This window comes from Zonotrichia albicollis, chromosome 23 (genome assembly GCF_047830755.1).
Source record: "Zonotrichia albicollis isolate bZonAlb1 chromosome 23, bZonAlb1.hap1, whole genome shotgun sequence".
In the NCBI taxonomy this organism is placed as follows: domain Eukaryota; kingdom Metazoa; phylum Chordata; class Aves; order Passeriformes; family Passerellidae; genus Zonotrichia; species Zonotrichia albicollis.
Window position 1 is genome coordinate 3,534,056 of NC_133841.1, and position 24,751 is coordinate 3,558,806.

The 24,751-nt window shown below is 43.7% G+C and overlaps 1 protein-coding gene across 4 annotated transcripts; it reads left to right on the forward strand.

Moving 5' to 3' along the window:
* The first annotated feature begins 55 nt into the window (after positions 1 to 55).
* Positions 56 to 23,295, forward strand: NBR1 (NBR1 autophagy cargo receptor). 4 transcript variants are annotated; one of them, XM_074557983.1, is made up of 21 exons: positions 59 to 284; positions 3,512 to 3,574; positions 5,195 to 5,213; positions 5,610 to 5,632; positions 6,451 to 6,648; positions 7,125 to 7,199; positions 7,988 to 8,214; positions 11,848 to 12,012; positions 13,066 to 13,272; positions 13,927 to 14,086; positions 14,576 to 14,863; positions 15,291 to 15,443; positions 15,901 to 15,976; positions 16,281 to 16,391; positions 17,165 to 17,356; positions 17,478 to 17,612; positions 18,211 to 18,571; positions 18,993 to 19,090; positions 19,602 to 19,671; positions 20,505 to 20,610; positions 21,087 to 23,295. In XM_074557983.1, the coding sequence occupies exons 1-21, from the start codon at positions 126 to 128 to the stop codon at positions 21,258 to 21,260; spliced, it is 3,060 nt and encodes a 1,019-aa protein (XP_074414084.1). In that variant the 5' UTR covers positions 59 to 125; the 3' UTR covers positions 21,261 to 23,295. The 4 variants fall into 4 exon arrangements, with proteins under 4 accessions (XP_074414086.1, XP_074414084.1, XP_074414085.1 ...); XM_074557984.1 differs by having other exon boundaries at positions 21,090 to 23,295; XM_074557986.1 differs by lacking the exon at positions 59 to 284 and adding an exon at positions 3,296 to 3,381.
* The last annotated feature ends 1,456 nt before the right edge of the window (positions 23,296 to 24,751 follow it).

Below are 24,751 nucleotides of genomic sequence, written 5' to 3' on the forward strand. Positions count from 1 at the left end.
TTGTTGTTCCGCGACCTCTCTGACTCCTCCTTCCGACCAATCACAGCGGAGAGATGGATGAGTGACAGGCGGCTCCGCCAATAACCGCGCGCAGCGGGCGCGGGGCGGGCCGCCTTCAGGCCGCCATGTTGTGCCTGTCGGGAAGGCTGGCGCCGCCGGCCCCGGCCCCGCGGGAGCGCGCCATGGAGCCGCGGGTCACCCTGCGCGTCACCTGCCGCGGCGACACCCGCTCCTTCCTCGTGTCTGACCCAGCGCACACGACGTGGGCCGATGTGGAGGCCATGGTGAGCGGGAAACGGGGCGGGGGGGCCGCAGCCGCCGGGAGCCGGCCCGGTGAGGCGCCGGCCCGGTGAGGCGCTGACCGGGCGAGCGAGGCTTTGAGGGCTCAGCGTCTCTGACTGCGCTTATCGAAGCCGTGCCCTCCATTTCACAGGCTGTTAGAGCTGCCGGTTCATAGGGCTGCGGTCTTGATTGTTATTTTTGCCTAAACAGTGTCATTCACTCCTGCTGTGTGCTTAGGTTGCCGTGAACGGCCTGGTTTGGAAAAAGATTCTCAAGAGCTCTTTTTTTCTGTGTGAACAGCAGGTCTTAGCTGTACTCTTTGCCCTTTTCTGCAGGTTTGGCTCTGTATCCCTCTGTAAAGTACATTCTATTATTTCCTGTTCTTTTTGAAATACTTATCGTGAAGTAACACCCGTCTGTGCTTTTCTGAAGATTTGTCTGTGCCCTTTGGGATACTGAGTCACAAATAGATTTTAGTTTGGTCCTTGGTTCCCAGAGCTTTGTGTGAGGGAGTTTGGGTAGAACCGGCTCTGACTGGGCCGTGCCTGTGTGGGCAGGTCTGTGTATCCTGCTTTGTATCGCTCAGAGTTTGTTTGGGTGCTTGTTTTCAGAGTTTAGTGACAGTTGCTGTATTGGCTTCGTGTGAAATTCTGTTGTAAGTACTCCCTTGGCTATGATGAAACTAACATTATTATTACTATTATTGTTGTTATTAATTAATTCTGTAGCAGCTGTGTCGTAGTTGAGACTGAGACAACACATGCCATTTTCAGAAGGCTTCAAACTGTTTTTATTATAGCCTGCATGCTTTTTATACATTCTTACAAAGATCATAAGTTTACATTTTACTCTTTTGTCACAAAAAACAAAGTGCTTCTTGACATAGACAGTTTAGGTTTCTTTTATTTATCCTTCTTTATTTCTTGGTTTCTATGTCAATGACCTTGGTAGGAAATTCTTTCAAGGGTAATTATAGATCCTCTTATCAAACTCCTCTCTGGCTCACAGAAGTTGCTGTAAAACCTCTTCCACACCACTGTTCTATCTTTTTTAGCTTGCTTTCAAAGATACATCTGAAGAGATCTTGTGGCTGTGTTATTTTCTTTTTTTCCATCTGTTTTTCTGGCCGGTATATTCCAGTACACATGCAGGAGGGTTTTGTTTTATGAATCGCTCAGGTTCGGAGTTTGAGCTGTATTTCAGTCCTCTGAAAGAGGCACTGAAAGGTTCAGTTTTAAAATACTTAGTGCAAGTAGAGCTGCAGGAATGTCTGAGCTGGTCAGAGCCCTGCTTGCATCAAAGCTGGAAGCAGATTACTGTGTAAGCACCGTGCTGCCCTTAATCTCAGGTGTTCTGAGAGCCAGGGTGTGTTTGTTCAAGGTGTGGTGTTCCATTACAGTTTTCCCTGAGGTACAGCCAGGGGTTGTCTCTGTGGTGGGAAATATTGTTTTAAAGGAGTTCAGCTTGTGTCTTTGTTGTATTTTGGTATTTTATTCCATGTGGTTGATGTTTATAAGGGATACATTTATAAACTTGTGAGCTCTTGTTCTGCTCGGAGTTTAGGGGAGCAATGTGTGCTTCCAGACCGTGGAAGTGCCGAGCGCAGCTGCTGCCTGGCAAAGCAGGCTGGTTCTGGCTCTGCACTCACAGAACCTGGGATGTGCTGCTGGAAGAGCCTGCCTGGAGCAGGATGTGTCTGTGTGTCCGTGTGTCTGTGTGTCCCAGTGGGGCTGTGTCTGTGTGTCCCAGTGCTCCAGTGGGGCTGTGTCCGTGTGTCCCTGTGTCTGTGTGTCCCAGTGTCCCTGTGTCCATGTGTCTGTGTGCCCTGATGGGGCTGTGTCCCTGTGTCTGTGTGTCCCTGTGTCTGTGTGTCCCTGTGTCTGTGTGTCCCTGTGTCTGTGTGTCCATGTGTCCCTGTGCCCCAGTGGGGCTGTGTCCGTGTGTCCCTGTGTCCGTGTGTCCCTGTGCTCCAGTGGGGCTGTGTCCCTGTGTCCCTGTGTCCCTGTGTCCCTGTGTCCCTGTGTCCCTGTGTCCGTGTGTCCCTGTGTCCGTGTGTCCCTGTGTCCGTGTGTCCGTGTGTCCGTGTGTCCGTGTGTCCGTGTGTCCGTGTGTCCCCGTGCCCCAGTGTCCCTGTGTCTGTGTGTCCCTGTGTCTGTGTGTCCGTGTGTCCCCGTGCTCCAGTGGGGCTGTGTCTGTGTGTCTCTGTGTCCGTGTGTCCCAGTGGGGCTGTGTCTGTGTGTCCGTGTGTCCCAGTGGGGCTGTGTCTGTGTGTCCCTGTGTCTGTGTGTCCCCGTGCCCCAGTGGGGCTGTGTCTGTGTGTCCGTGTGTCCCTGTGTCTCTGTGTCCGTGTGTCCCAGTGGGGCTGTGCCCCTCCCCAGGCCGCCCCTCTTGCCTGAGGCTGCTGCTGTTCTGTTAATCTGCCCTAGCAGGATGTGTGTCAGTTGTTTCAGAGAGTTTCTGTAGGGGAAATGCAGCTTTTGTAGGAACCTGGTACAAAAATAAACTGTTGTTCCTATTCCCATGTCTTTGCCTGAGAGCCCCTTAATTTAAAAATTACAATAATTTAGAAGGAGGAGGTTGACATTTTCCATTCCAGGTGTCTGCCTTCCTGAGCAGACACCTGTCTGTTCAAACCAAAGCAGAAAAATGCAGTTTTTGTAGGAACCTGGTACAGAAATGTACAGGAACCTCAAAGGCTCAGCACGTGGAAACAACAGCTTTCATTTTATGCTTGATTTGGTGCTGCTCATTCTGCCTTGCTAACGTAAAATGCAAAATAACTGCTCAGCTTTATTCTCTGAATTTTGATAGGCTGAGAAAAGGCTGATCACCTTTGGGAGCTGTCTCCCCGGTGCTTTGTAAAATCAGTTTAGGGATTGTTTTTGTCTTCATGTTTTGCAGTGTTTACCATGACTGAGTTTGTTAACCCTGAGCTTGTCCTCTTAGAATGGGGAGGGTTTTATTATTTATTTTGGAGTAAACATTAACCTGGCAAGGTGCAAGAGGAAAAAGATTGTGTTTATTATTTTCATTAGGGAAAGTCAGTAAAGCTTGGAGGGAAGGCACTGGGAAGAGTTCAGCTCCAGAGGAATGGATTTGGTAAAACAGAGTTTGCTTCTGAGGAACTGAAGGGAGGGATGGAAGGGTTTTAATGTTATTCCCAATTAATAATCATTGTTAACTGAGGTCCTGCCTCACTGTGGTTTTGTGTTCTATTTTTTTATTACAGGTTAAAGTTTCATTTGACCTGGACAACATTCAGATCAAGTACATTGATGAGGATAATGATGAGGTAAAATCCCTGCCACTCCTCCCTCCCAATAAGTCAGCTGAAAAGTGGCTGCTGGCAGAAATGACTTTCTGGCTCCTGATAGTTGGTAATGGGTCCTTCAGGAGAGTTTTTTATGCCAATTAGGGTGGGGGAATGTTTGTCCTTTAAATAAGAAAATGGCTGATAGACTTGTGGTTTTACTCTTAATGCAACATACATACTTTAAAATACTTTTTTAGAAGCTGCTGCCTTTCTTTTTCTCACCCTTTTGAAACACCCAGTGGTTCTCTGTGCTCTGTGGGAGGAATGTTTCCATTGAGGAACTTATTTATTTAAAATTTTTTTTATGAGGTAGTTGTAGTGGTGTTCATAGAGGTCCCAGGATGAGGGAAGAGATGAGAATCTTGACTCCATGTTTCAGAAGGCTGATTTATTATTTTATGAGATATATTAAAAGAATAGAAGAAATATACTAATATTATATAAAAAGAATAGAAGAAAGGATTTCATTAGAAGGCTAGCAAGGAAAGGAATGATAATAAAATCTTGTGACTGCTCACAGCCTTGACACAGGTGGCTGTCATTGGTCACCAAGTAAAAACAATTTCACATGATAGGTGAACAATTCTCCAGAGCAACAAAACATGGAGAAGCTGAAGCTTCTCAGGAGAAAAGATCCTAACAAAAGGATTTTCAGAAAATATGTCTGTGGCAGGTGGTTGTAACTATTTGTGTTTGCAGCTGTGGTAAAGCTCTGTCTTTTCACTCCAGACTCCTTCCTCTGGAAAATGCAGGTCCCTGTCATTAGGCCAGGTTTGCCTCAGTGATCTGCTGTACTCAAATCCTCTGCCTGCTTTATGCAATTGCTGTAATCTCCAAGCAGATTACTGACTCAGAAAACAAATTGGTTACTTCTAGTTGTCCTTGTTGAGTAACTTCCTGCTTGGCACAGTCTCACCCTCTCATATTATTTTTGTTTATCTAGAGATTCAGAGGGGAATGTAACTCTCACACAGAATGACCTTTTGCAAACACAGTGTTCCACTGCTTGGATTATAGCTCTGCTAAATGACATGGGGGTTCTTGTTCTTGTTATTTTTCCCTAAGGGGAAATGTCAAGAAGCTTCTAACAACCTTTCAGAGAATGATTCTCCCCTTATTTTCCAGCCTGTATAATCTATAAATATATAGATGAATCTACGAAAGCTTTTTTTTGAAATACTGAGCAAACATTGTTCAGAATCCTGTGATGCTGTGAGGATTAAATAGCTTCCTGTGTTAGTGGCTTCTATGTGCAGCATTGATAATTAATTTTCTGGAGAAGAATGGGCTTATGAAACACTTAATTGATCTTTTGAAACCCTTAAGTGGGCATTTCAAGTGGTGCAGTGAGGGCAGGGGCACAGGCAGTGATTTGGAGGGGAGCAGCTTGTTGTGGTGCCAGAGCTGCCTCCTGTGCCAGGGCAGTAACAAACATGGGCTGCTCCAGGGCACCCCAGCTTGGGGTAATGATTAAACATGGCAGTGACAAACAGCTAAAGGACTGCTGCTTTAAAAACAGAATAAAAGCATGTTTATTCTGAAGGGTGGTAATTTTAAGAGAACTGCAAAAATGTTTCTCACTGTTCCTTCTCTTTGCAGGTCTCTGTGAACAGCAAAGGTGAGCTGCTGCTTTGCTGAGGTGAAATCAAGAGAAGAGACCCCAACTATTGCCTGTTTATTTTGAAGATGCACTTAAGAATGATTGCTTTTGCGTTTTTTTATTTTATATATAATTTAGCATCAAATTCTTCCCAAAGGAAAGAATTCTTGATCCACAGGAACAAATTGAAAATTACTAAATGAGTGGAATGTTGTGGTTCTTCACTGTGAAATTGTGTGCTTGTTGCTGTATATACAATTTCTTGCACTAATTTAATTAGGCTTTTAATTTAAGAGAATTTACAGAAGGTAGGGGAGGCCTCTTGTCCTGTAAAGGTTTCTAAATAGTGTGTGATAAACTTAGATCTGTTGTGTGAGAGAGGGGCCATTCACACTTCTTTCTATTTTTCTTTAGAGGAATATGAAGAAGCTCTGAAGGTAAATGTGCTCTTTGACTTTTTTCAATATATTAATCCTTCTGTAATTAAAACTGGTGTAGCTGAGGAAAAAAAAATGGCATTACCTGGCCCAGGAAATCAGAATAGTTTTTCAAAGCTGTTTTCTAGCTTTGAACAGTAGCTTGAATGTCTTATTACTTTTTTTTTTTTTTCTAGCCTGGTTGGTCTTTGTTTTTATAAGTTAGTTGAATAGGAGTTGGGATTCAGGACCCTGAGCAGCAGTGGGTTGGTGAAGGGATTGATTTTCTCAAACCCTTCAAAAGTAATCCCATATTTGGAAATATTGGGCTTTGGTGAAACCCTTCAAAAATATTACCACATAGATTCTGCAGAGTACATCATTAAAACCTGTTAGAGTCAGTGCTTAGCTACTTTATAAGCAGTTGGGCAAAATAAGAATTGCATTTTGGTTACATTTCTGTTTTGCATTATTAAGTCTTTCACAACTTTTTACTCAAGGTTTGAATTTCAAATCTGATAATTGCAAAATAAATTCCTGGACAGAATCAGTTGCTTACTGGCTCCTAGGAACACTTTATTGTAGGCTGAAAAATTCCAGTAGGATATTTGCATGATTATCCTTTGGCTTTTAATAAACTTTTAAATAATATATTAATAACCTTTCAGAAGTAGAATATCAGCTGACTCTACCTTGGCATCTCTGTTTTTCTTTTTGTCTGTTAGTCCTTCCCCACCCTTTTGCCAAACTCTCCAATGCAGTGCAATACTGAATTTTTACAGATTCCCTATGCTGCTTTTAAGTGGAAAACATGGTGTATGTGTGTTGTGTTTATTTAGATTGCAGTAAAACAAGGAAATCAGCTTCAGATGAATGCCTATGAAAAGAACCCTTCTCATGCTTTGCAACTCCATGAAAAAAATGTGACAGAAAAGCTGGTGCTTCTTAAAGATGAGAAGAAGCCACTTTTGCATCATTCCATGCTAGCTCAGGGCTTAGAGGAAGAATTTAAAAAAGACAAGGACCTGACCATGCAGGTGAGAAGCTGAGCTGCATTCAAACAAAGAATTAATAAATATAATTCACTTTATAGACTGATTGTCCTCTTCAGCCATGTATAAAAACTGAGTTCAGAAGTTGGTCTCTGTTTTCAGTTCCCTGCACCTGTTGAAGCTCACCAAATAGTTTGAATAACTTCAAGAGGATAATTGGATGCTGTCTTTAGAAATGCCAGTGCTTTCATGTTGACCATTCTTAAATATTCTGATGAACAGAGCAGTTCATCTCCTGAAGCCCTCGTTGCCATCTGGTAACTTCTGCCTGACTTGATTTCTTTGGTGTGTAATTACACTCAAATGCTAATGAGGCAGAAATGTTTCAGGAAAATGTCAGTGCCTACTTAAATACTTTTCTATAAAGACACTTAAAAGCTGTTTCAGCAGTTAACTTGCTATGTTGGGGTTTTTTTTAACTTTGCATATTTTTTGTTTGATTTGCCTTTTTTTTCCCCCAGCAAAAGTTGAATCAGACCAGACCAGAAAGCACAAATGAAAATCCTCCAGAATGGTTTACTAGCTACTTGGAAACAGTAAGTGCATTGTCTTGAAAGTTTTTATATACTCAAACACTTAAATGTTGTTGGAAGTGATCTTTGTGATATCTCTAGACATCTGAGCACTCTTGCCATCAGCACTTGTGACCAGGATCTTAATGAGAACTAAATGTTTAACTCTGTCTGCAAGGAATACTTTAAAAAAAACCCGAAACTAAAAACTTGATCCATACCACTTGTGAAAAGTGGGATGTTTTGTTAATGTATTTGATTCAGTTTGAGTGTAGTTTTAAGTAGCTCCCATAACAAACAGAATCCTTGTGGCACATGGGAATTCCAGACCACTCATTGTGGGAGAGCATGGGGAGTGTTGCTGTTGTAGGCTCTTGATTGCCCAGTTTTGGAGATGAGTTTCCTTCCCTTCATGCAAGCTTATGGAAGAAAAACAACATTGTAAGCAGAAATATGTGATTCTTAATTTGCCTTCTTAAAAGCTCTGGATTGGTATTTTCTAAAATAAAAGTTCTCTCTGAGGAGCCTGGTATTTGTTGATATATTTTATGTATTGTCATATCTATATTATGTATCATATACATGATATATGATAATATTATATTGCGTGATCTATATAATGATATGATCGTATATATGTTGTATGTATTATATATTAAAATAATTTTAGGAAGAGTGTGCTGGGGGTAGGGGAAATGATTCTGAAGTAGTCAATGGCTACTGACAGATTGGGAGACTTGGGACAATGTAACTCAGCATTTCAGACTTTAAAGGTGGCTCTCATTCACCACTTCACTTTAATTTCTTTCCAGTTCAGGGAGCAGGTAGTTAAGGAGACTGTGGAGAGGCTGGAGCAGAAGCTGTATGAGAAGCTTGTCCATTGCAGTCAGCCTGCAGAATTTTGTGAGAGCTCCTTCCCAGCAGCAGCTGCACCTGCAGAGAGCCCCTTGGGCAGCAGCAGCAGCAGCAGGCAGTGTGACTGGCTCATGTCCTGCTGCAGCTGCCACGCTCGCATCGTCGGGGTGCGCTACCAGTGCAGGTACAGGGGCTGGGAGGGAGGGAGGGAGAAACTCTCTGGGGGTTGGATGCTGCTGGGTTCATCATCTGCAGCCTGCTGGGCATGGCAGTGCAGGTACAGGGAGCTGGGAGTGTGGGGAGCCTGCCAGGTACAGCCTGTGAGTGAGAGAGAAACTCTCTTGGGGTTAGATACTGCTGGATTCCCAGTCTGCAGCCTGCTGGATGTTGCAGTGCAGGTACAGGGAGCTGGGAGGGTGGGTCCAGCCTGGGAGTGAGAGAAACTCTCTGGGGGTTGGATCCTGCTGGGTTCATCATCTGCAGCCTGCAGGACATTGCAGTGCAGGTACAGGGAGCTGGGAATGTGGGGAGCCTGCCAGGTACAGCCTGTGAGTGAAACTCTCTGGGGGTTAGATACTGATAGGTTCTTAATCTGCAGCCTGCTGGACATTGCTGGGAGCATGGGGAACCTGCCAGGCACAGCCTGTGAGTTGAGAGAGAGAGAGAGAGAAATCCTCCTGGGGTTTGTAGACACTGCTAGGTTCCCAGTCTGCAGCCTGCTGGACATTTCAGTGCTGGGAGTGTGGGGAGCCTGCCAGGCACAGCCTGTGAGTGAGAGAGAAACTCTCTTGGGGTTAGATACTGCTAGGTTCCTAATCTGCAGCCTGCTGGACTTTTCAGTGCTGGGAGTGTGGAGAACCTGCCAGGCACAGCCTGTGAGTAAAACTGTCTTAGGGCTAGATACTGCTGGGTTCCCATTCTGCAGCCTGCTGGACATGGCAGTGAGCTGGGAGTATGGGGAGCCTGCCAGGCACAGCCTGTGAGTGAGTAACTCTTTTGGGGTTAAATACTTCTAGGTTCCTAATCTGCAGCCTGCTGGACATTTCAGTGCAGGTACAGTGAGCTGGGAAGGTGGGAACCTGACATGCTGACATATGCAGCTTGTGAGTGAGAGAGAAACTGTCTTGGGGTTAGATACTTCTAGCTTCCCAGTCTGCAGCCTGCTGGACGTTTCAGTGCTGGGAGTGTGGGGAGCCTGCCAGGCACAGCCTGTGAGTGAGAGAGAGAGAGAGAAATCCTCCTGGGGTTTCTAGACACTGCTGGGTTCCCAATCTGCAGCCTGCTGGACATTTCAGTGCTGGGAGTGTGGGGAGCCTGCCAGGTACAGCCTGTGAGTGAGAGAGAGGAACTTTCCTGGGGTTAGATACTGCTGGATTCCCAGTCTGCAGCCTGCAGGACATTGCAGTGCAGGTACAGGGAGCTGGGAGTGTGTGGGGAGCCTGCCAGGTACAGCCTGTGAGTGAAACTCTCTGGGGGTTAGATACTGATAGGTTCTTAATCTGCAGCCTGCTGGACATGGCAGTGAGCTGGGAGTGTGGGGAACCTGCCAGGCACAGCCTGTGAGTGAGAGAGAAACACTCTTAGGGTTAGATACTGCTGGGTTCCCAATCTGCAGCCTGCTGGATATTGCAGTGCTGGGAGCTGGGAGTGTGGGGACCTGCAGGCACAGCCTGAGAGTGAGAGTGAGAAAGCAACTCTCTTGGGGTTAGATACCTCTAGGTTCCTAATCTGTACCCTGCTGGGCATTTCAGTGCAGGTAGAGTGTGCTGAGAGCTGGAAGGGTGGGAACTTGACATGCTGACATGCACAGCTTGTGAGTGAAACTGTCTTGAGGTTAGATACTGCTAAGTTCCAAATCTGCAGCCTGCTGGACATTTCAGTGCTGGGAGTGTGGGGAGCCTGCCTGGCACAGCCTCTGAGTGAGAGAGAGGAACTTTGCTGTGGTTAGGTACTGCTGGGTTCCCAATCTGCAGCCTGCAGGACATTGCAGTGCAGGTACAGGGAGCTGGGAGGGTGGGAACCTGACATGCTGACATGCACAGTTTGTGAGTGAGTGAGAAATTCTCTTGGGGTTGGATACTGCTGGGTTCATCATCTGGAGCCTGCAGGACATGGCAGTGAGCTGGGAGTATGGGGAACCTGCCAGGCCCAGCCTGTGAGTGAGTAACTCTTTTGGGGTTAAATACTTCTAGGTTCCTAATCTGCAGCCTGCTGGGCATTTCAGTGCAGGTACAGTGAGCTGGGTGGGTGGGAACCTGACGTGCTGACATGCACAGTTTGTGAGTGAGTGAGAAACTCTCTTGGGGTTAGACACTGCTGGGTTCATCATCTGCAGCCTGCAGGACATTTCAGTGCTGGGAGTGTGGGGAACTTGCCAGGCACAGCCTGAGAAAGCAACTCTCTTGGGGTTAGATACCTCTAGGTTCCTAATCTGTACCCTGCTGGACATTTCAGTGCAGGTAGAGTGTGCTGAGAGCTGGAAGGGTGGGAACTTGACATGCTGACATGCACAGCTTGTGAGTGAGAGAGAAACTGTCTTGGGGTTAGATGCTTCTAGCTTCCCAGTCTGCAGCCTGCTGGACCTTTCAGTGCAGGGAGGGAGAGGAACCTGCCAGGCACAGCCTGTGGAGTGAAACTCTCTTGGGGTTAAATACTTCTAGGTTTCAAATCTGCAGCCTGCTGGACATTTCAGTGCTGGTACAGTGAGCTGGGAGTGTGGGGAACGTGCCAGGCACAGCTTGTGAGTGAAACTCCCTTGGGGTTAGATACTGCTGGGTTCCCAGTCTGCAGCCTGCTGGACATTGCAGTGATCTGGGAGTATGGGGAACCTGCCAGGCACGGTTTGAGAGTGAGAGAGAAACTCTCTTGGGGTTCGATAGTTCTAGGTTCCTAATTTGCAGCCTGAAGACGTTTCAGAATGTCTTCTGTGTTTCACCAGCATCTGATGTTCTCTCCTGTGGTCACTGGATTTTATCTGCATAAAAGCAAGATTAATACTATTTTGAGAAAAGGTGATTGTTAAAGTGAGAGAACTTTATAATGCTGTGTTCTCAATGAACACAGTTCAGAGAACTTCATTGCTGTGTTCTCAATCACTCTTTACCTTATCTGCAGTAATAAGGTACAATAATTGTAACAGAAAAGGTTTTGTTTGGTTAACTAAACAAGAAACCAGGACTTAGAACCACTAGTCTGTAACAGTTTGTTTGGTTCTGAGTCAGTGAGACTAAGGCAAGTCATACTTAATGACTGCACTCTTGTCTGTCTAATAATATGAAATAGATTTTGATGAATGTCTTAAGTGAGATGTTAAAAATGAGAGTTTTATTTGAATGAGGCAACTGCTGTAAAGATCAGCATTTTGGGACTAGGCAGAAGCAGTAGATGAAATGCCAACAGGAGTTTTTCTTTGTATTTTTTTCCCTTGCTGGCAGGAGATGACAGTCTGGTTTTTATCAGCCCCGTTCCTGGAGGAGCAATCTGCTTTGCATCCCTGAATGCTTGTTGACTTAGCCTCTGTATTTTCATAAGTATGCTGCTGTTTCTGGCATTGGGTTTTGATAAAATGTTCTGCCCTTTGTAGCAAAAATTTTAATCACTTGTGCTAAAGGAAGCATCAATATTTTTCTGTGTGTTAAAAGAAGTGGGAACTGTGTTGCAGTTTTGCCAAGAAGAGAGATAATCATGTAGGTATCGTGGCTCCAAATACTGATCTAAAAGTGAGACATCCAGCTGCTCACTTGGGAACTGCTTACAGTGAAAGCTTCTCTTCAGAAATTCTTTGCCTCTTGATAACTTTATCTTTTCTGCTTTGCAGCCTTTGTCCAAGCTACAATATCTGTGAGGAGTGTGAGGCAGGAGCGTACGCACACGATCCGAACCACGTCTTGTTAAAGCTGCGCAGACCCATCCCCTGCGTGGCCGACAGTTACAGCCTGGCAGAGCTCTCCCCACGCCTGCCTGCCACTCTGGAGCAAGTCAGGTAAGGGCTGGCACCTGGCAGTGCCTGGCAAGGTGCGCGGGGGCGTCCACGGCCCTGGATCCGGCTGTCTGGTGAGGGGCGAAGGCCAGGGCCCCTGTGCATCCAAAGCCAGCCCCCCTTGGCGTCTTGGCCTCGGGCTGAGCTGGGGGATAGCTCGGAGCAGCGCGGTGAGAGACGAATTAGGAGGCGACCACTTGCTGGGGGTAAACTGTCGGTTTATTACAGAAGAACCAACAAGGAGGGGAAACACCCAGCAAATGGCCCCGAACAGGGGGCAGGAGAGGGTTTTAAGGGAAAAGGGGGGAAGAAGGCAGGGAAACCCGGCTATCCAATAGAAATACATATTTGGAGGTATGAAACATAATTGATATACCAAAGTAACCAACTGTTATAAATCATAGGAGGAGCTCCGGGGCTACAGCCAACCATAACTCCCAGAGAAAAGAAAATTCTCGAAACCTGGGAGGAGAAAAGGGGTGATTGACTGACCCCAAGGAGGAGGCACTTTCACTTTATAAGAGAAACCAGGGGAGGAGCAGTTTCATTTCCATAGCAACCTAACTGGCAGGGTCCTGGGAAAGGAAGAAACTATTTAATACAGAAAATGGGGGGAGCAAACTAACAAACTTAAGAACACACCACAGCAGCAAGGCTGTTCTGAGTGCAAGGAAACACCTGGGTTGGAGTTGGGGTTCAGCTTTTATTTTAGAGATAACAAGAAATGGAAACGGTACTTAATTTTTCTTAAAGGGCATAAGTCATAAATCTTACAGTGTTTTTAACATCAAAGTAGAAAATACAGACTTTTTGGGTTGTAAACTTTCAGAGCTTGCTTTTTCTTTGAGCATCCTGTGCCTGCCTTTTTTTGTACTTTCAGAAACAATTCAAAATAGTTCCACAGGCAGCTGTGAGGATGTTCTTTTAAAATCATTTGGTATCCAGTCTAGAAGCATGGGATATTTCCTGAAGGGGTTCCCTTGAGACTAAGACTGTGTTGGGTAAAGATAAATTCTAATCAATTTAATGTAATCAGGTGTGTTAATTGCTTTGCAGGCTCCAGAAACAGATGGACAAAAGATTTCTGAAGGCAGAGAAGCAAAGATTGCGAGCAGAGAAGAAGCAGCGAAAAGCAGAGGTCCGAGAGCTCAAAAAGCAGCTAAAATTGCACAGGAAAATTCATCTGTGGAACTCTATCCATGTGTTGGAAACAAATGGCTCACCTGCTCTGAAATCTGAGAGTGTCCAGCCTAACACCTTCCTGTAAGGCTTGTTGTTAACTGAGCATCTGGTGGTTGTGCTGTCTGGCCTTTTGTTATGAGGCCAAGTTAAAGTAACTGGAGGAAGGTTATGGAATTGCTCCTTTGAAGGGTGATTTGTCATTTGACTGAGTGAGAATTTTGTCCAAATGCCATTTGTAGAGTCCAAATGCAAGGTAGAATGTTTTTAATTGAGAGGAGAGTAGGAGAAAGGAAAGAAATAGTGGCTGATGGTTATTACTAGAAATTTTGTGATTTATGTAGATTCAGGAGGAAGGGGAGTGCCTAGGATTTTACATACACATGCATGCTCATACAGAATAACATTTACTGCCAGTTTTTAAAAAGTCTGTATCTTCCTGCTTTGTTAAGTGTGTCTGCATAAAATCAAGTACATTCTGTATATTTATATTCACTGCTGTTTTGTTTTTTTTAATGTGCTCTTAAGCTGAGGTTCATTAGACAGCAGCCTTTGCAGGCAACTGCTCTGCATTTCCCACTCCCTTTGAGTTTGACTGTGCAGTGTAAAACTTGTACAGTTTGTTTCTTTAATTCATCCCTTCCATTTAGGGCATTTAAAATCCAAATTAACATCAATCAGCAGCTGAACTTCACTTTTGGTGTGTTTTTTTTTTGTTTGTTTCTTCTCCAATCCCAGGAGTCCTAATCAACCCTTCCAAGCCATTGTCCCAACACTGAGTGCAGTGTTTGTGGATGAGAATTTGCCTGATGGGACTCACTTGAAACCAGGAACAAAGTTTATCAAACACTGGCGAATGAAGAATACTGGCAATGTGGAGTGGAGCTCAGACACCAAGGTATGTTATCTTTGCTCTTCCTTCTACACACTCAAATCATCTTGGGAGATAACATTTGTAGATGAATTCTCTGTTAGGACCTGTTGAAGATTTCCTTTGGCCTGTTGAATTAGAGCTGGGAATTTTGAGGCAATAAGCTGTGTAAGTGCTCTTTACAGAAGTGTAGGCTGTGGGAAGGGACAGATTCAGAGCACCATCACTGAATGTGTTCCCCATTAATAGTATATCCCTCATGTTATAATGGTGCAGTTTGACCCTGTTTACAACTGTCTGTTGCTTTTCTGGGCTCCAGAACCCTTTGTAGCTGCCTTTGTGTTAAAAAGATGGGGGTATCTTTGTATTGATAGTGATTAATGTGGGGATGTGTACTAGAACCTTCTTCTCCATGCCTGGCGCCTACAAGGCCTTTCAGCCTCTGCTTCCTACTGCCCACACTTTGTAGAGAAGCTTGACAAATTAACTTTTGCCTTTTTCTTTTGTATTTTTCAGTTGAAACTCATGTGGGGTAACCTGACCTTGGCATCTGCTGAGAAAAAAGATGTGATAGTGCCATCCCTTCCATCTGGACAAGTAGGAACTGTCTCAGTTGAGTTCATAGCTCCCAACATAGAAGGAACTTACACTTCTCACTGGAGACTGTCACACAGAGGGGAACAGTTTGGCCCAAGGATCTGGTGCAGTATTGTGGTGGATCCCTCTCCAGCTGCTGACTGTGTGGAAGGTGATTGGAAGGATTCTGGCTCCTGTGAGAAGAGTAAAGCTTCCAGAACCAAACAGGCAAGTCACTCACCTGCTGTTTGGGGCAGCTCAGAATTGCCTGGGAGAAGGAGCATTGTGTGTTATTTGGCATAATATTCCTAACTAGCTATTCAAAGGAGTTCTTTTAGCTGTTTGCTTTTAAATTTTATTTTAATAGGAAAAAATACAACATATATTGCATTTGTAAGTTATGAAGTAGTTCTTTGTGCCAGGCAGGACATCAGCTATCAGTGTGTTGCAGCTGTTTGTCTGCTTCTTTGATTGAACTGAAACACTGCAGCATTTCTCTTTGTTAGGTCTTGTCCTTTTAGCTCTGTAATGAGTTGATTTAAATTTCTTTCAAATTACTTCTGTGTTTACACAAAACTCAGGCTTTAGATTTCATGTGATGTTTTATTTACTGTGGCTAAGGGGCTTATTTTTTTTTTTTGTTTTGTTTTTGCAGGATGCTTCCTTAGAGACAGAAGCAGGTGCTCAGCTGATAGGTGGAATTGCAGAGCAGACTGAAATATCTCTGCCAACTGTTCCTTTAAAGATCAAAAATCTGCCAAGTGAGAGAGAATTTTATATCCCATCTGTTGATCTCCTCACTGCACAGGTAAAGTGCTAAAATTCAGATAGATATAAAGCAAACCACCTTGGGTTTCATGTCTGGGTAGGTAGACATCTGCAAGAATAAAACTTCTGAGCTCTAAAAATGGCCTCTCTATTTTCAGAAAGAGTATATTGCATTTTATATAGCAGAGCTGGTTTCTCAAACTGGTGTTAGGCAGTGGCATTATGTGGAAGGAATGTGAAGGACAGATTAAGAGCCTCAAAAAAGAGAATCAGCATTGAGTCTTTCTCTGGTTCTAATAAGGGAATTCTGAGCTTTGTCCCTTGCTGCCCTAATTTGAGCACCATATTCAATGATGGAAATGTATATTGTAGGGAAAACTGCCCCTGAGATTGTGTTGAGGAACAAAGTGTTATTTGTCCATCAGTGGGATCTGTGCTGCCAAGCACAGACATGATTCAGGCTTTGCTCATGGAAGCTCTCTGTGTTTTTCCTGCAGGATTTGCTGTCCTTTGAGCTGTTGGACATCAATATTGTGCAGGAATTGGAGCGGGTGCCACACAATACTCCTGTTGGTAAGGCTCCTGTGCTCTGGGTGCTCTCTGGAGCACAGACAGCCATGCTTTGGCTTCTTTTCACCTTCATATCCCCAAGAACATAGCATTCCAGATGTTGAGGAATGCTGCCATTGTCTTTGCACAGCCAGTAGCAGAGTAATGCAAAGCTAGTTGTTTATTCCACCAGATTATCTTTCAAAATAACTAAGTTTCTTCAGTCTTGAAAGAATGTCCCTTAAAAAGAATAACTTTAAGAAAATGTTACCTCATGGAGGCTCCTTGTCCTTTAGTGCCAATTTTCTTTGCTCCCTGTGTTTTCCAGACATGACTCCATGCATGTCCCCTTTGCCACGTGACAGCCCCTTGCTGGAGAAACCTGGCTTAGGGCAGATAGAGGAGGAGAACGAGGGGAGTGGATTTAAACTAGTGCCTGGTAAGCAGCAGTCCTGAGGATGTGGTCACTTCTCTCTAGTCAGCAAACCTGATGTCTAAAAGGAATTCTAATTACTGTCTTCCTCTTCTTTGGAAAAAAAAAATAAATTGCAGGTTGTTTGGCTCATCAACCTGGAGTCTGACACTACATTAGGGATTATAGAGGTTGGAGAATAATATACATAGATTGGAAATAGAACTCATAGAATCACAGAATGGTTTGGAAGCTTTGGGTTGGAAGGGGCCTTTAGAGATGATTCAGTTCCACCCCCTTGCCATGAGCAGGGACAGCTTCCCCTGTCCCAGGCTGGTCCAAGCCTCACCCAGCCTGGCCTTGGAAGGGATCCAGGGGCAGCCACAGCTGCTCTGGGCAATCTGTGCCAGGGCCTCACAACCCTCAGAAGGAAGAATTTCTGCCTAATATCTAATCTAAATATACCCTCCTCCATGTTAAAGTCATTCCCTGCTGTCCTATTACTGCATGCCCTTGTTTAAAATCCATTTAAGTGCTTCTTTTGATTTGTCTGACCCCTGGAATTGTTGGGAGAATGAACAATCTACCCTTTATAGACTGGGTTATACTCCAAACACTCCAGGTGTGCTCCCCATACTTCTCAGTCACTTTTGTGTTCAACTTGAGCTGAATTCAAAAATCCTTCAATTTTTAGAAATAGCACACAGAATCAGTATTAGCTGTGGCTAGTATAAAAAATTCTTCTTATAGTTACATTTCTTTTTAGTGGTGGTAAAATCTGTGATGTTTCCCTTTCCAAGGAGTGGCAGAAGGCTGCCTTTCTGTGGACTCTTCTGTGGTGAAGGTGAAAGCTGAGCATGCATTGAACCAGGAGGAAGGGGAAGAAGATATGAGTGGGACTCAGTTTGTGTGTGAAACTGTGATTAGATCTCTGACCCTGGATGCTGCACCTGACCACAAACCCCCACAAAAAAACCCCAAAATCCTTCAGAGTAAGTACTGTCAATAGCTGCCTTCTCTGGTTTGGCTTGTTTGCAGTCAGACATGAGACACAAATTGCTCAGCTCAGGTGGTTGATGCCATTTAATTGTTTTTCCTGATTGCTTTTATCAGACTCTTTACACACACTGCAAGACACCTTCAGCTGCAATACAATAACTGAAGAATCTCCTGTGATAAACAGTAATTCCACTTCCAAAAAGGAAGCAACCATTCATCAGTCAGAACCAGTGACAGAAAATTCATGTGGTAAGTAAAATGGGTTTGAATGTAAGATAAAGCTGTAAAAAAAAAATCATGTGTGAGAAGATCTGACACTGCTCTAGGAAATTGATCTTCATTAGATGAGGAGAATTGTTAGATTGTCCCAGATGTGAGAATCATTACATCAGAAAATTGGTGTCAGTGCTTTAACAAGCAGCTGGCTTAACAGCTGCTGTTTAAAGAAGTGAAATGGAGACCAAAAGTTCCAGTTGGGTATTCAGATAAGTGCTCATATGTTATGCATGATTGGTGCCTCCATTTTTTTTTACACATAGCTTGCAATGTTTCTGACCTGTTTCTAATGTGTGTAATTCAGGAGCTGAAAACCACAGTTCTTTATATAGCTCCTACTCCAGTTTTTATTATAAGCATTAATACCAGCAGTGTATTTGCACGAGTTAACATGAGGATCTGTTACTCTTTCACACTACACCCTCCCCACAGCAGGGAAAATGACACCATGAATGGCAGCAGCTGAAGTTCACAGTTATTCTTAAATACTTTTTTCTTACAGCTGGCACAATTCTGTCTCTGCTGTTTTCCAAACAGACAATGGTCAATACCTCACTTTTTTTCCTCCTAGGGGACCTTCCACTGCCTGCTGAGAACACAAGCCCCCAGAGTGCTGCTGGCAATGGTGATGAAGAGGAAGATGACAGAGATGATGTTCAGAGTCAGTGCTCCTCTGCTTCCTCAGAGGATTACATCATCATCCTCCCGGAGTGCTTCGACACCAGCCGGCCCTTGGGTGACTCCATGTACAGTTCAGCTCTGTCTCAGCCTGGTTTAGAGAAGACAGGAGAACCTGAAACAGCAGCAGAGATCCCAGAAGGGGGAAACCAAGCACAGATCCAGAGGGTCAGTGATCCACTGACAGCTTCCCAAACTCTGGCTGCAGTACCCTTAACCCCAGCAGCTGTGGACAGCCTACCCCAGGCACAAAGGTAGGGTTTGGGGATGGGAACAAAATGGTGATGCTGGTGTTGCTCTAGAGTCTGCAAGGTTTGGTACTTTCCAAGCAAGAATTGTAACAAAATTTTTATCATATGCTGAGGTAAATGTTCTTAAATCCTGCAACTTTAGAGGGGCTCTGTGTGTGTGTGTTGGGGGCTCTGTGTGTGTGTGTTGGGGGCTCTGTGTGTGTGTGTTGGGGGCTCTGTGTGTGTGTGTTGGGGGCTCTCTGTGTGTGTTGGGGGCTCTGTGTGTGTTGGGGGCTCTCTGTGTTATCAACTCACTGATTTAAATGAGTGCAAGAGAGGGAGAGAAGGGAGCATGTGAATTTTTTTCTTTTATCTTTTCATCGTGACTTGCTGATGTGTGTACATGTAGAATAAAAGTAGTGATGTTTTTGCCTTGTGTTCTCAGGAATCTTTCATCCCTTCAGAATTCTACCTTCCAAGAGCCAAACACAGCAGCTTCAGAGCATGTCTCTTCTGCTCCTCATGATCAAATACCAAGAGAAGGTATTGACATATTTAATGAAGGGTGCAGACTATTGCTTCACCTATTCTTTATGCCTAGTGTTGAATTTGATGTCTCCTTTCTCTTGAGGAGAGGAGATTTTAATTTTTCTCTGGGTGTTGAACTTTTGCTATATGGATGTTGCAAATAAAGAAATAATTGGCTTTGTGGATCAGTTAAGAGCATCTATTATGGGAAATGGTAAAGATTTAAGAGGATACTCAGAAGTACTTACAGGCATCTGGAAAATTACCTTGCTCTGGAATTATGAGCTGTGTATTTAAGCTGCTGTTACAGTGACTGAGACAGCAGTTCCTCTTTGTTAAACACCACTGATGAATCACTCTGAAAACCTTCTGACTGCTTTCACTGCAGTGAGAATCCTGGATTCTCTGCATAACTAAACTTAGAGTATTCATGTTGTACTGAGACACATTTTTTCTGTTTGTGTATGTGTTGCTTGTCTCCAGCTTAATTAACTGGATATGTTGACATTTTGTCTTCCTCTTCCAGAACCCAGTGGTGAAGATAATCATGAGCCAGGATCTTCTGCATTTCTCACTAAGTTCTCAGAATACCCAAGGTAATGAAGGTGCAGCTCTGACTTCACAAACACTATTTTAGACCGAGAAAAGCTAAATTAGACACCTGGGAAAAAGCTCAGTAGATTTCATATTGTCAATAATTTGGAGAGAAGCCTCCCTTCTTAAAGCAAATATGCTGTGTTTTTATAAGATTTTAGTTTCTACTTGGGCACAAATCAAAAGGATGCAGAACTGGCAAACCAAAGTTAATGAAGACCTCAAGTTGAGTGCTTCTAAAATTCTGTGAGGTTTTTTTTTTTCTGGAAAATCTCAGGCCTCTTAGGATGGGGATTTTACAAGCTAGCTATAAAATAGTCTTAAAATACTGAGACTGGAGAGGTAAGTCAAAATGTTGAGTAAGAAAAAAATATATATTAGAATATAGAGAATATGAGAGAGTATTTATATATCTAATATATATAATATATCTAGTATATTATATATTAGAACATATTATATATTAGAGTATAGAATATATCTATAATGGATTATTAAGTAACTCAAATATTCACAGGAAACAAACAGAAGTTACCCTACCCTGAATGGATGTGCCAGTGCACACCTTTCATGTAGGTTTGTTCTCCTCTAGATGAGAGCACTGAACTCTTTACAAAAGGTCACTTTATGGAAAACACACACCCATAATTTAATTTAATTTGTCAAGAAGAAGGAATTAACTTCTTGTATAGCTCAGTTCCCAAACACTGCTGATTCCTTTGGATCACAGGCTGTTGTCTCCAGCAGTCCTTGCCTCAACAGGCAGCAAATTGCATTTCACTGAAACAAACCCTTGGCTTTACTGACCCTAAAGCAGCTCCTGGTTTCTTCACAGGTACCCTCAGGGCAGCAGCATTGCAGGAGAGCTGGTGAAAGGAGCTTTGTCAGTTGCTGCTTCTGCCTATAAAGCATTATTTGCTGGGCCACCCATTATGGAACAGGTGAGTGTCTCTCTGTGTGCTGTGTGAGCTTCATGGAATGACAGATTTACAGGTGTGTGGTTTTTTAAATGTATCAATAGTCTATATTGGAGTTAATGTAAGAGTATTGTGAAGTTTGATGGTGTCCCTTTGAGGTTGCTGCTCTGAGCAGAGTGGGAAATCCATGCCCTATGGATGAAAACATGGCTCTGGTAGCCTCATGTAGGAGTAGTAGCTCACCTTTGTAAGTGAGCAGTGAAGGGGATTAGAAATGGCTTAAATGGGGCCAGAAGAGCCTCTGTGGCTCAGTTTGATTCTAGCATAATGCACAGTTCAAATGGCAAAAAACAAATTAGCTTTTTTAATTGATCTTACTATCTTTTGTTTTCAGCAGCCTCTGTGGCTCAGTTTGATTCTAGCATAATGCAGGGCCCCTAGTTCAAATGGCAAAAGACAAATTAGCTTTTTTAATTGATCTTGCTGTCTCTTGTTTTCAGCAGCCTGCAGCTCCAGAAGAGCAGACTGCTGCTCTGCTCTCCAGTCTGTGTGAGATGGGATTCTGTGACAGGCAGTTAAACCTGAGGCTGCTGAAGAAGCACAACAACAACATGATTGAAGTGGTCACTGAACTGCTTCAGATCAGTAACAGAGACTGGTGCAGCAGGTGCTAAACCTACTGGAGAGGGGAATAATCTTCATTGAGTAAACTCTAATTAAAGATTGCAAGTAGCAGGCTGCTCTCAGCTGCTCTCTGTTTGGAGGTTTGGCTTAAAACTTCAGCTTTTCTTTGAGCATTTGACTTCTTCTTTTTACCCTCGTGGAAATGTCAAACAACTCTTGTGGCATCTCTTGAAATGGATACCAGAATTTCAGTTATTATTTAGACCTCATGGTTAAATGAGTAGTCTTTAAATCTCTAATTTCAGATCAAATCCTTTTACCAGAGAATCATGTAGAACTAAACTTTGTACCCAGGTGAGAAATTCCCATTTTATTGTGTATATACTTTTTTTTTAGGCAGCTGGAAATTTTTTTGTTGGCTTAATTAGCTTTGGAATAGAAACCAGTGTCAAATGCTGCTATAAAATGTAGTTCTGCTTAATTTACAAGAGATGCCTGAAACTAGGAGTTTCTTTGTTTCTTCTGAGGATTTAGTAATTGGTTTTCCAATGGGTGATAGTAAAGTGACAAATTTAAATCTTACAACTTATTCTAAGAAAAAGAAGTTGCTCATAAAAGAAAGCCATCTTGAATTTAGACTTTTGAGAAGTCTAAAAGTGGAACTGTTCAACTGATGAATACCAGTAAAGTTGGTTTTGTTGCAGCAGAATGAAGCAGGAAAATTACCACCAGCAATTGAATCAGTAATGATAGTGCACACCAGATCTCTAACTGTAGAAGTGTAACCTACATAAAATATTTTGTTAAAAATGGAGTGTAAGGGTAGGAAAGGCTTTTCTAGGAATCTTTACAGGCTCTTTGTAAAAATATAAAAAATTTGACCGTTACTTTTTTTCACTAGAGTGCAAACATTTTACTCTGTTAATACCACATTAAAAAATGCAAGAATGTGTAGGAACCCAGACCTGGAGTATAAATTTTTGTAATGTTTAGGAATGGAAAGAATGCTTGAAGCAGGGATCACATGACTTTACATGAGAGTTTAAAAAATGCATCAACTGAAGCACTTTCAAATGTACAGTCTCCTCTGATGGTTTCAGCTGGCCCTGTGTTTCCATGGCCACGTCTGTAGAATTCATTTTTCTGCTAAGATTTTTGGATGCCCTTATTTAATTTGGAAATCTAAGAATTCCTTTCTGAATATGCTGAGAGATTTGATTCTGAGGAATGACATAAATGAGCACCAGACACTGCTGTGCAGTGAGAACCTCTCAGAGTCCAGTCCCTCAGCAGGTGACAGTGTTGGCTGCATTCTTACTTTCAAATAAACATTTTTTCCTTGCTGCAGTAAGAGACCATCGATTCTAAAATATTTTATATTACTCCTGCTTCAAAACTAGTGTTCTGTTTTGTCACAGCATAGCTGAAGCAGTGTCAGTATTGTGCTGGCCAGGTTATCAGTCATTTTTTAAAAGACTTTAGTACCCATAGAGATAAAAATACCATTAAAATAGTCCAAGAAAACAAATGTATCATACCACTTTCCTTTTAAACCTATTTTTATAGATTGTGGAAGATATACTCTTAAATGTTTATTTTGAAATACAGTAGAAGTATTTTGCAGTGTTTGCCATCTCTCTGTACACCAGTACAACTGTGTGCTGTGGACCAGGTAAACATCCTTCTGTGACTTTCCACCTTCACTTGGATGTGGTTTTTTTTGAGTATCTTCTGACTAATGCCAGCTCTAGGGCAGGGGTGAAATGCAGAAGCTGATGACACTTTGAAGCATAATGTGGTTTTATTTGCTGGGGTTTGTCAGGCCCAGCAGGACCCATGTTCACCACGTGTACCTTTGTACTTGGAATGTTCATGTGTTCTGTAAACTACAAAACTGAAGCATTGGAGGAGGAACACTTCATTGAGGATTGAAGTGGCAAGTGTGAGATGCTGTTCTCTTTATGTTACTTTTTACTAGAGTTTAGATGCTGTATGCTCCGGCTTAAGATAGATATATTTCTGTTGGCTTTGTATATTTTGTTAATGGATGCATGATATAATTTATAATATATTCTATAGAGCAGATGTGATCTCTGTTTCTTATTTTGGGTGAGCTGGGGGGTTTGGGATGTGTGGTGGTGTTCACAGGAGTCCCAGGATGAGGGAAGAGATGAGAATCTGACTCCATGTTTCAGAAGGCTGGTTTATTATTTTATGATATATATTATATTAAAGAAAAGGATAAATTAAAACTATAATAAAAGAATAGAAGAAAGGATTTCATCAGAAGGCTAGCAAGGAAAAAAAGGGATGGAATGATAATAAAATTTTGTGACTGACCAGAGAGTCTGAGACAGCCAGACTGGGATTGGCCATTAATTAGAAACAACCACATAAGACCAATCACAGATGCACCTGTTGCATTCCACAGCAGCAGATAACCATTGTTTGCATTTCATTTCTGAGGCCTCTCAGCTTCTCAGGAGAAAAAATCCTAAGGAAAGGATTTTTCATAAAATATGTCTATGACAGGGATGATGTTGCTATAGAGTCCCACAGAGCACAAAGCAGGACTCCCTCAGAATGCTGTTTACACTTATTTATTGAAGCAACATGTTGCTTTTATAGTTTTACAAGATGTTTACAATTACTTAAGGAACACAGATGTTGCTGTAGAGCGCCACACGGTGCAAGACTCAGATCAGAAGGCTGTATAAGGGGCGTTTATTAAAGCAACATGTTGCCTTTTTAGTTTTACAGGATATTTACATTTACTTAACAAACCCATACGCTGTCCATTGGTCATAAGAAAGAAACAAAACTCTCAATAGGTGAAAAGGAGCCATGTCACTCTGTGAGCCAATCAAAGTCTGTATCTTTTAACTTTCTTCGCATTGCCATGGTGATAGCCTTGGTACCTTCCCTGAGAGAGATCCGGGGCTTTCCTTATCTTCAGGAAGCTTTCTCTGGCTCACAAGAACAGCACAAAAATGCCTTTGCTACACACATACACTGCCCATTTGGCATAAAGAAGAAACAAACCTTTCACGAGGTGAGAGAAGCCACGGCACTGTGTAAGCCAACCACAGTCCAGATCTTTTTGCTTGCACTTTTTTTTTCCTCTCGCTTTTTTCGCATTGTCGTGGTAGCCGGCAATCCCGTCCCGCTGCTCCCTGTCCCGGCCGGGCCCGGTCTCGTCGCGGGTCCCGCCCCGCTGTCTCGGTCCCACCTGGTCTCATCCACGGCCAGATCTGGTCTCGTCCCAGGTCCCGCCCGCTCTCGTCCCGGGCCCCGCCCCTCTGCCCCAAGCTCCGCCCCTCTCCTCCGGCCCCGCCCAGTCCCGCCCCTCTGTGCCCCGGCCCTGCCCAGTCCTGCCCCGGGCCCCGCCCCGCTGTCCTCAGGCCCCTCCCACTCCCGCCCCGGGCCCCGCCCCGCTGTGCTCCGGCCCCGCCCAGTTCCGCCCCGGCCCCGCCCCTCTGTGCCCTGGCCCCGCCCAGTCCCGCCCCAGGCCCCGCCCCACTGTCCTCCGGCCCCGCCCCTG

Coding starts and splice junctions, on each gene's coding strand:
- NBR1 (XM_074557983.1), top strand. CDS start 126: ATGTTGTGCCTGTCGGGAAGGCTGGCGCCGCCGGCCCCGGCCCCGCGG. Junction 13,273..13,926: donor GTCCAGCCTAACACCTTCCT/GTAAGGCTTGTT, acceptor CTCCAATCCCAG/GAGTCCTAATCAACCCTTCC. Junction 15,977..16,280: donor GCCACACAATACTCCTGTTG/GTAAGGCTCCTG, acceptor TGTGTTTTCCAG/ACATGACTCCATGCATGTCC.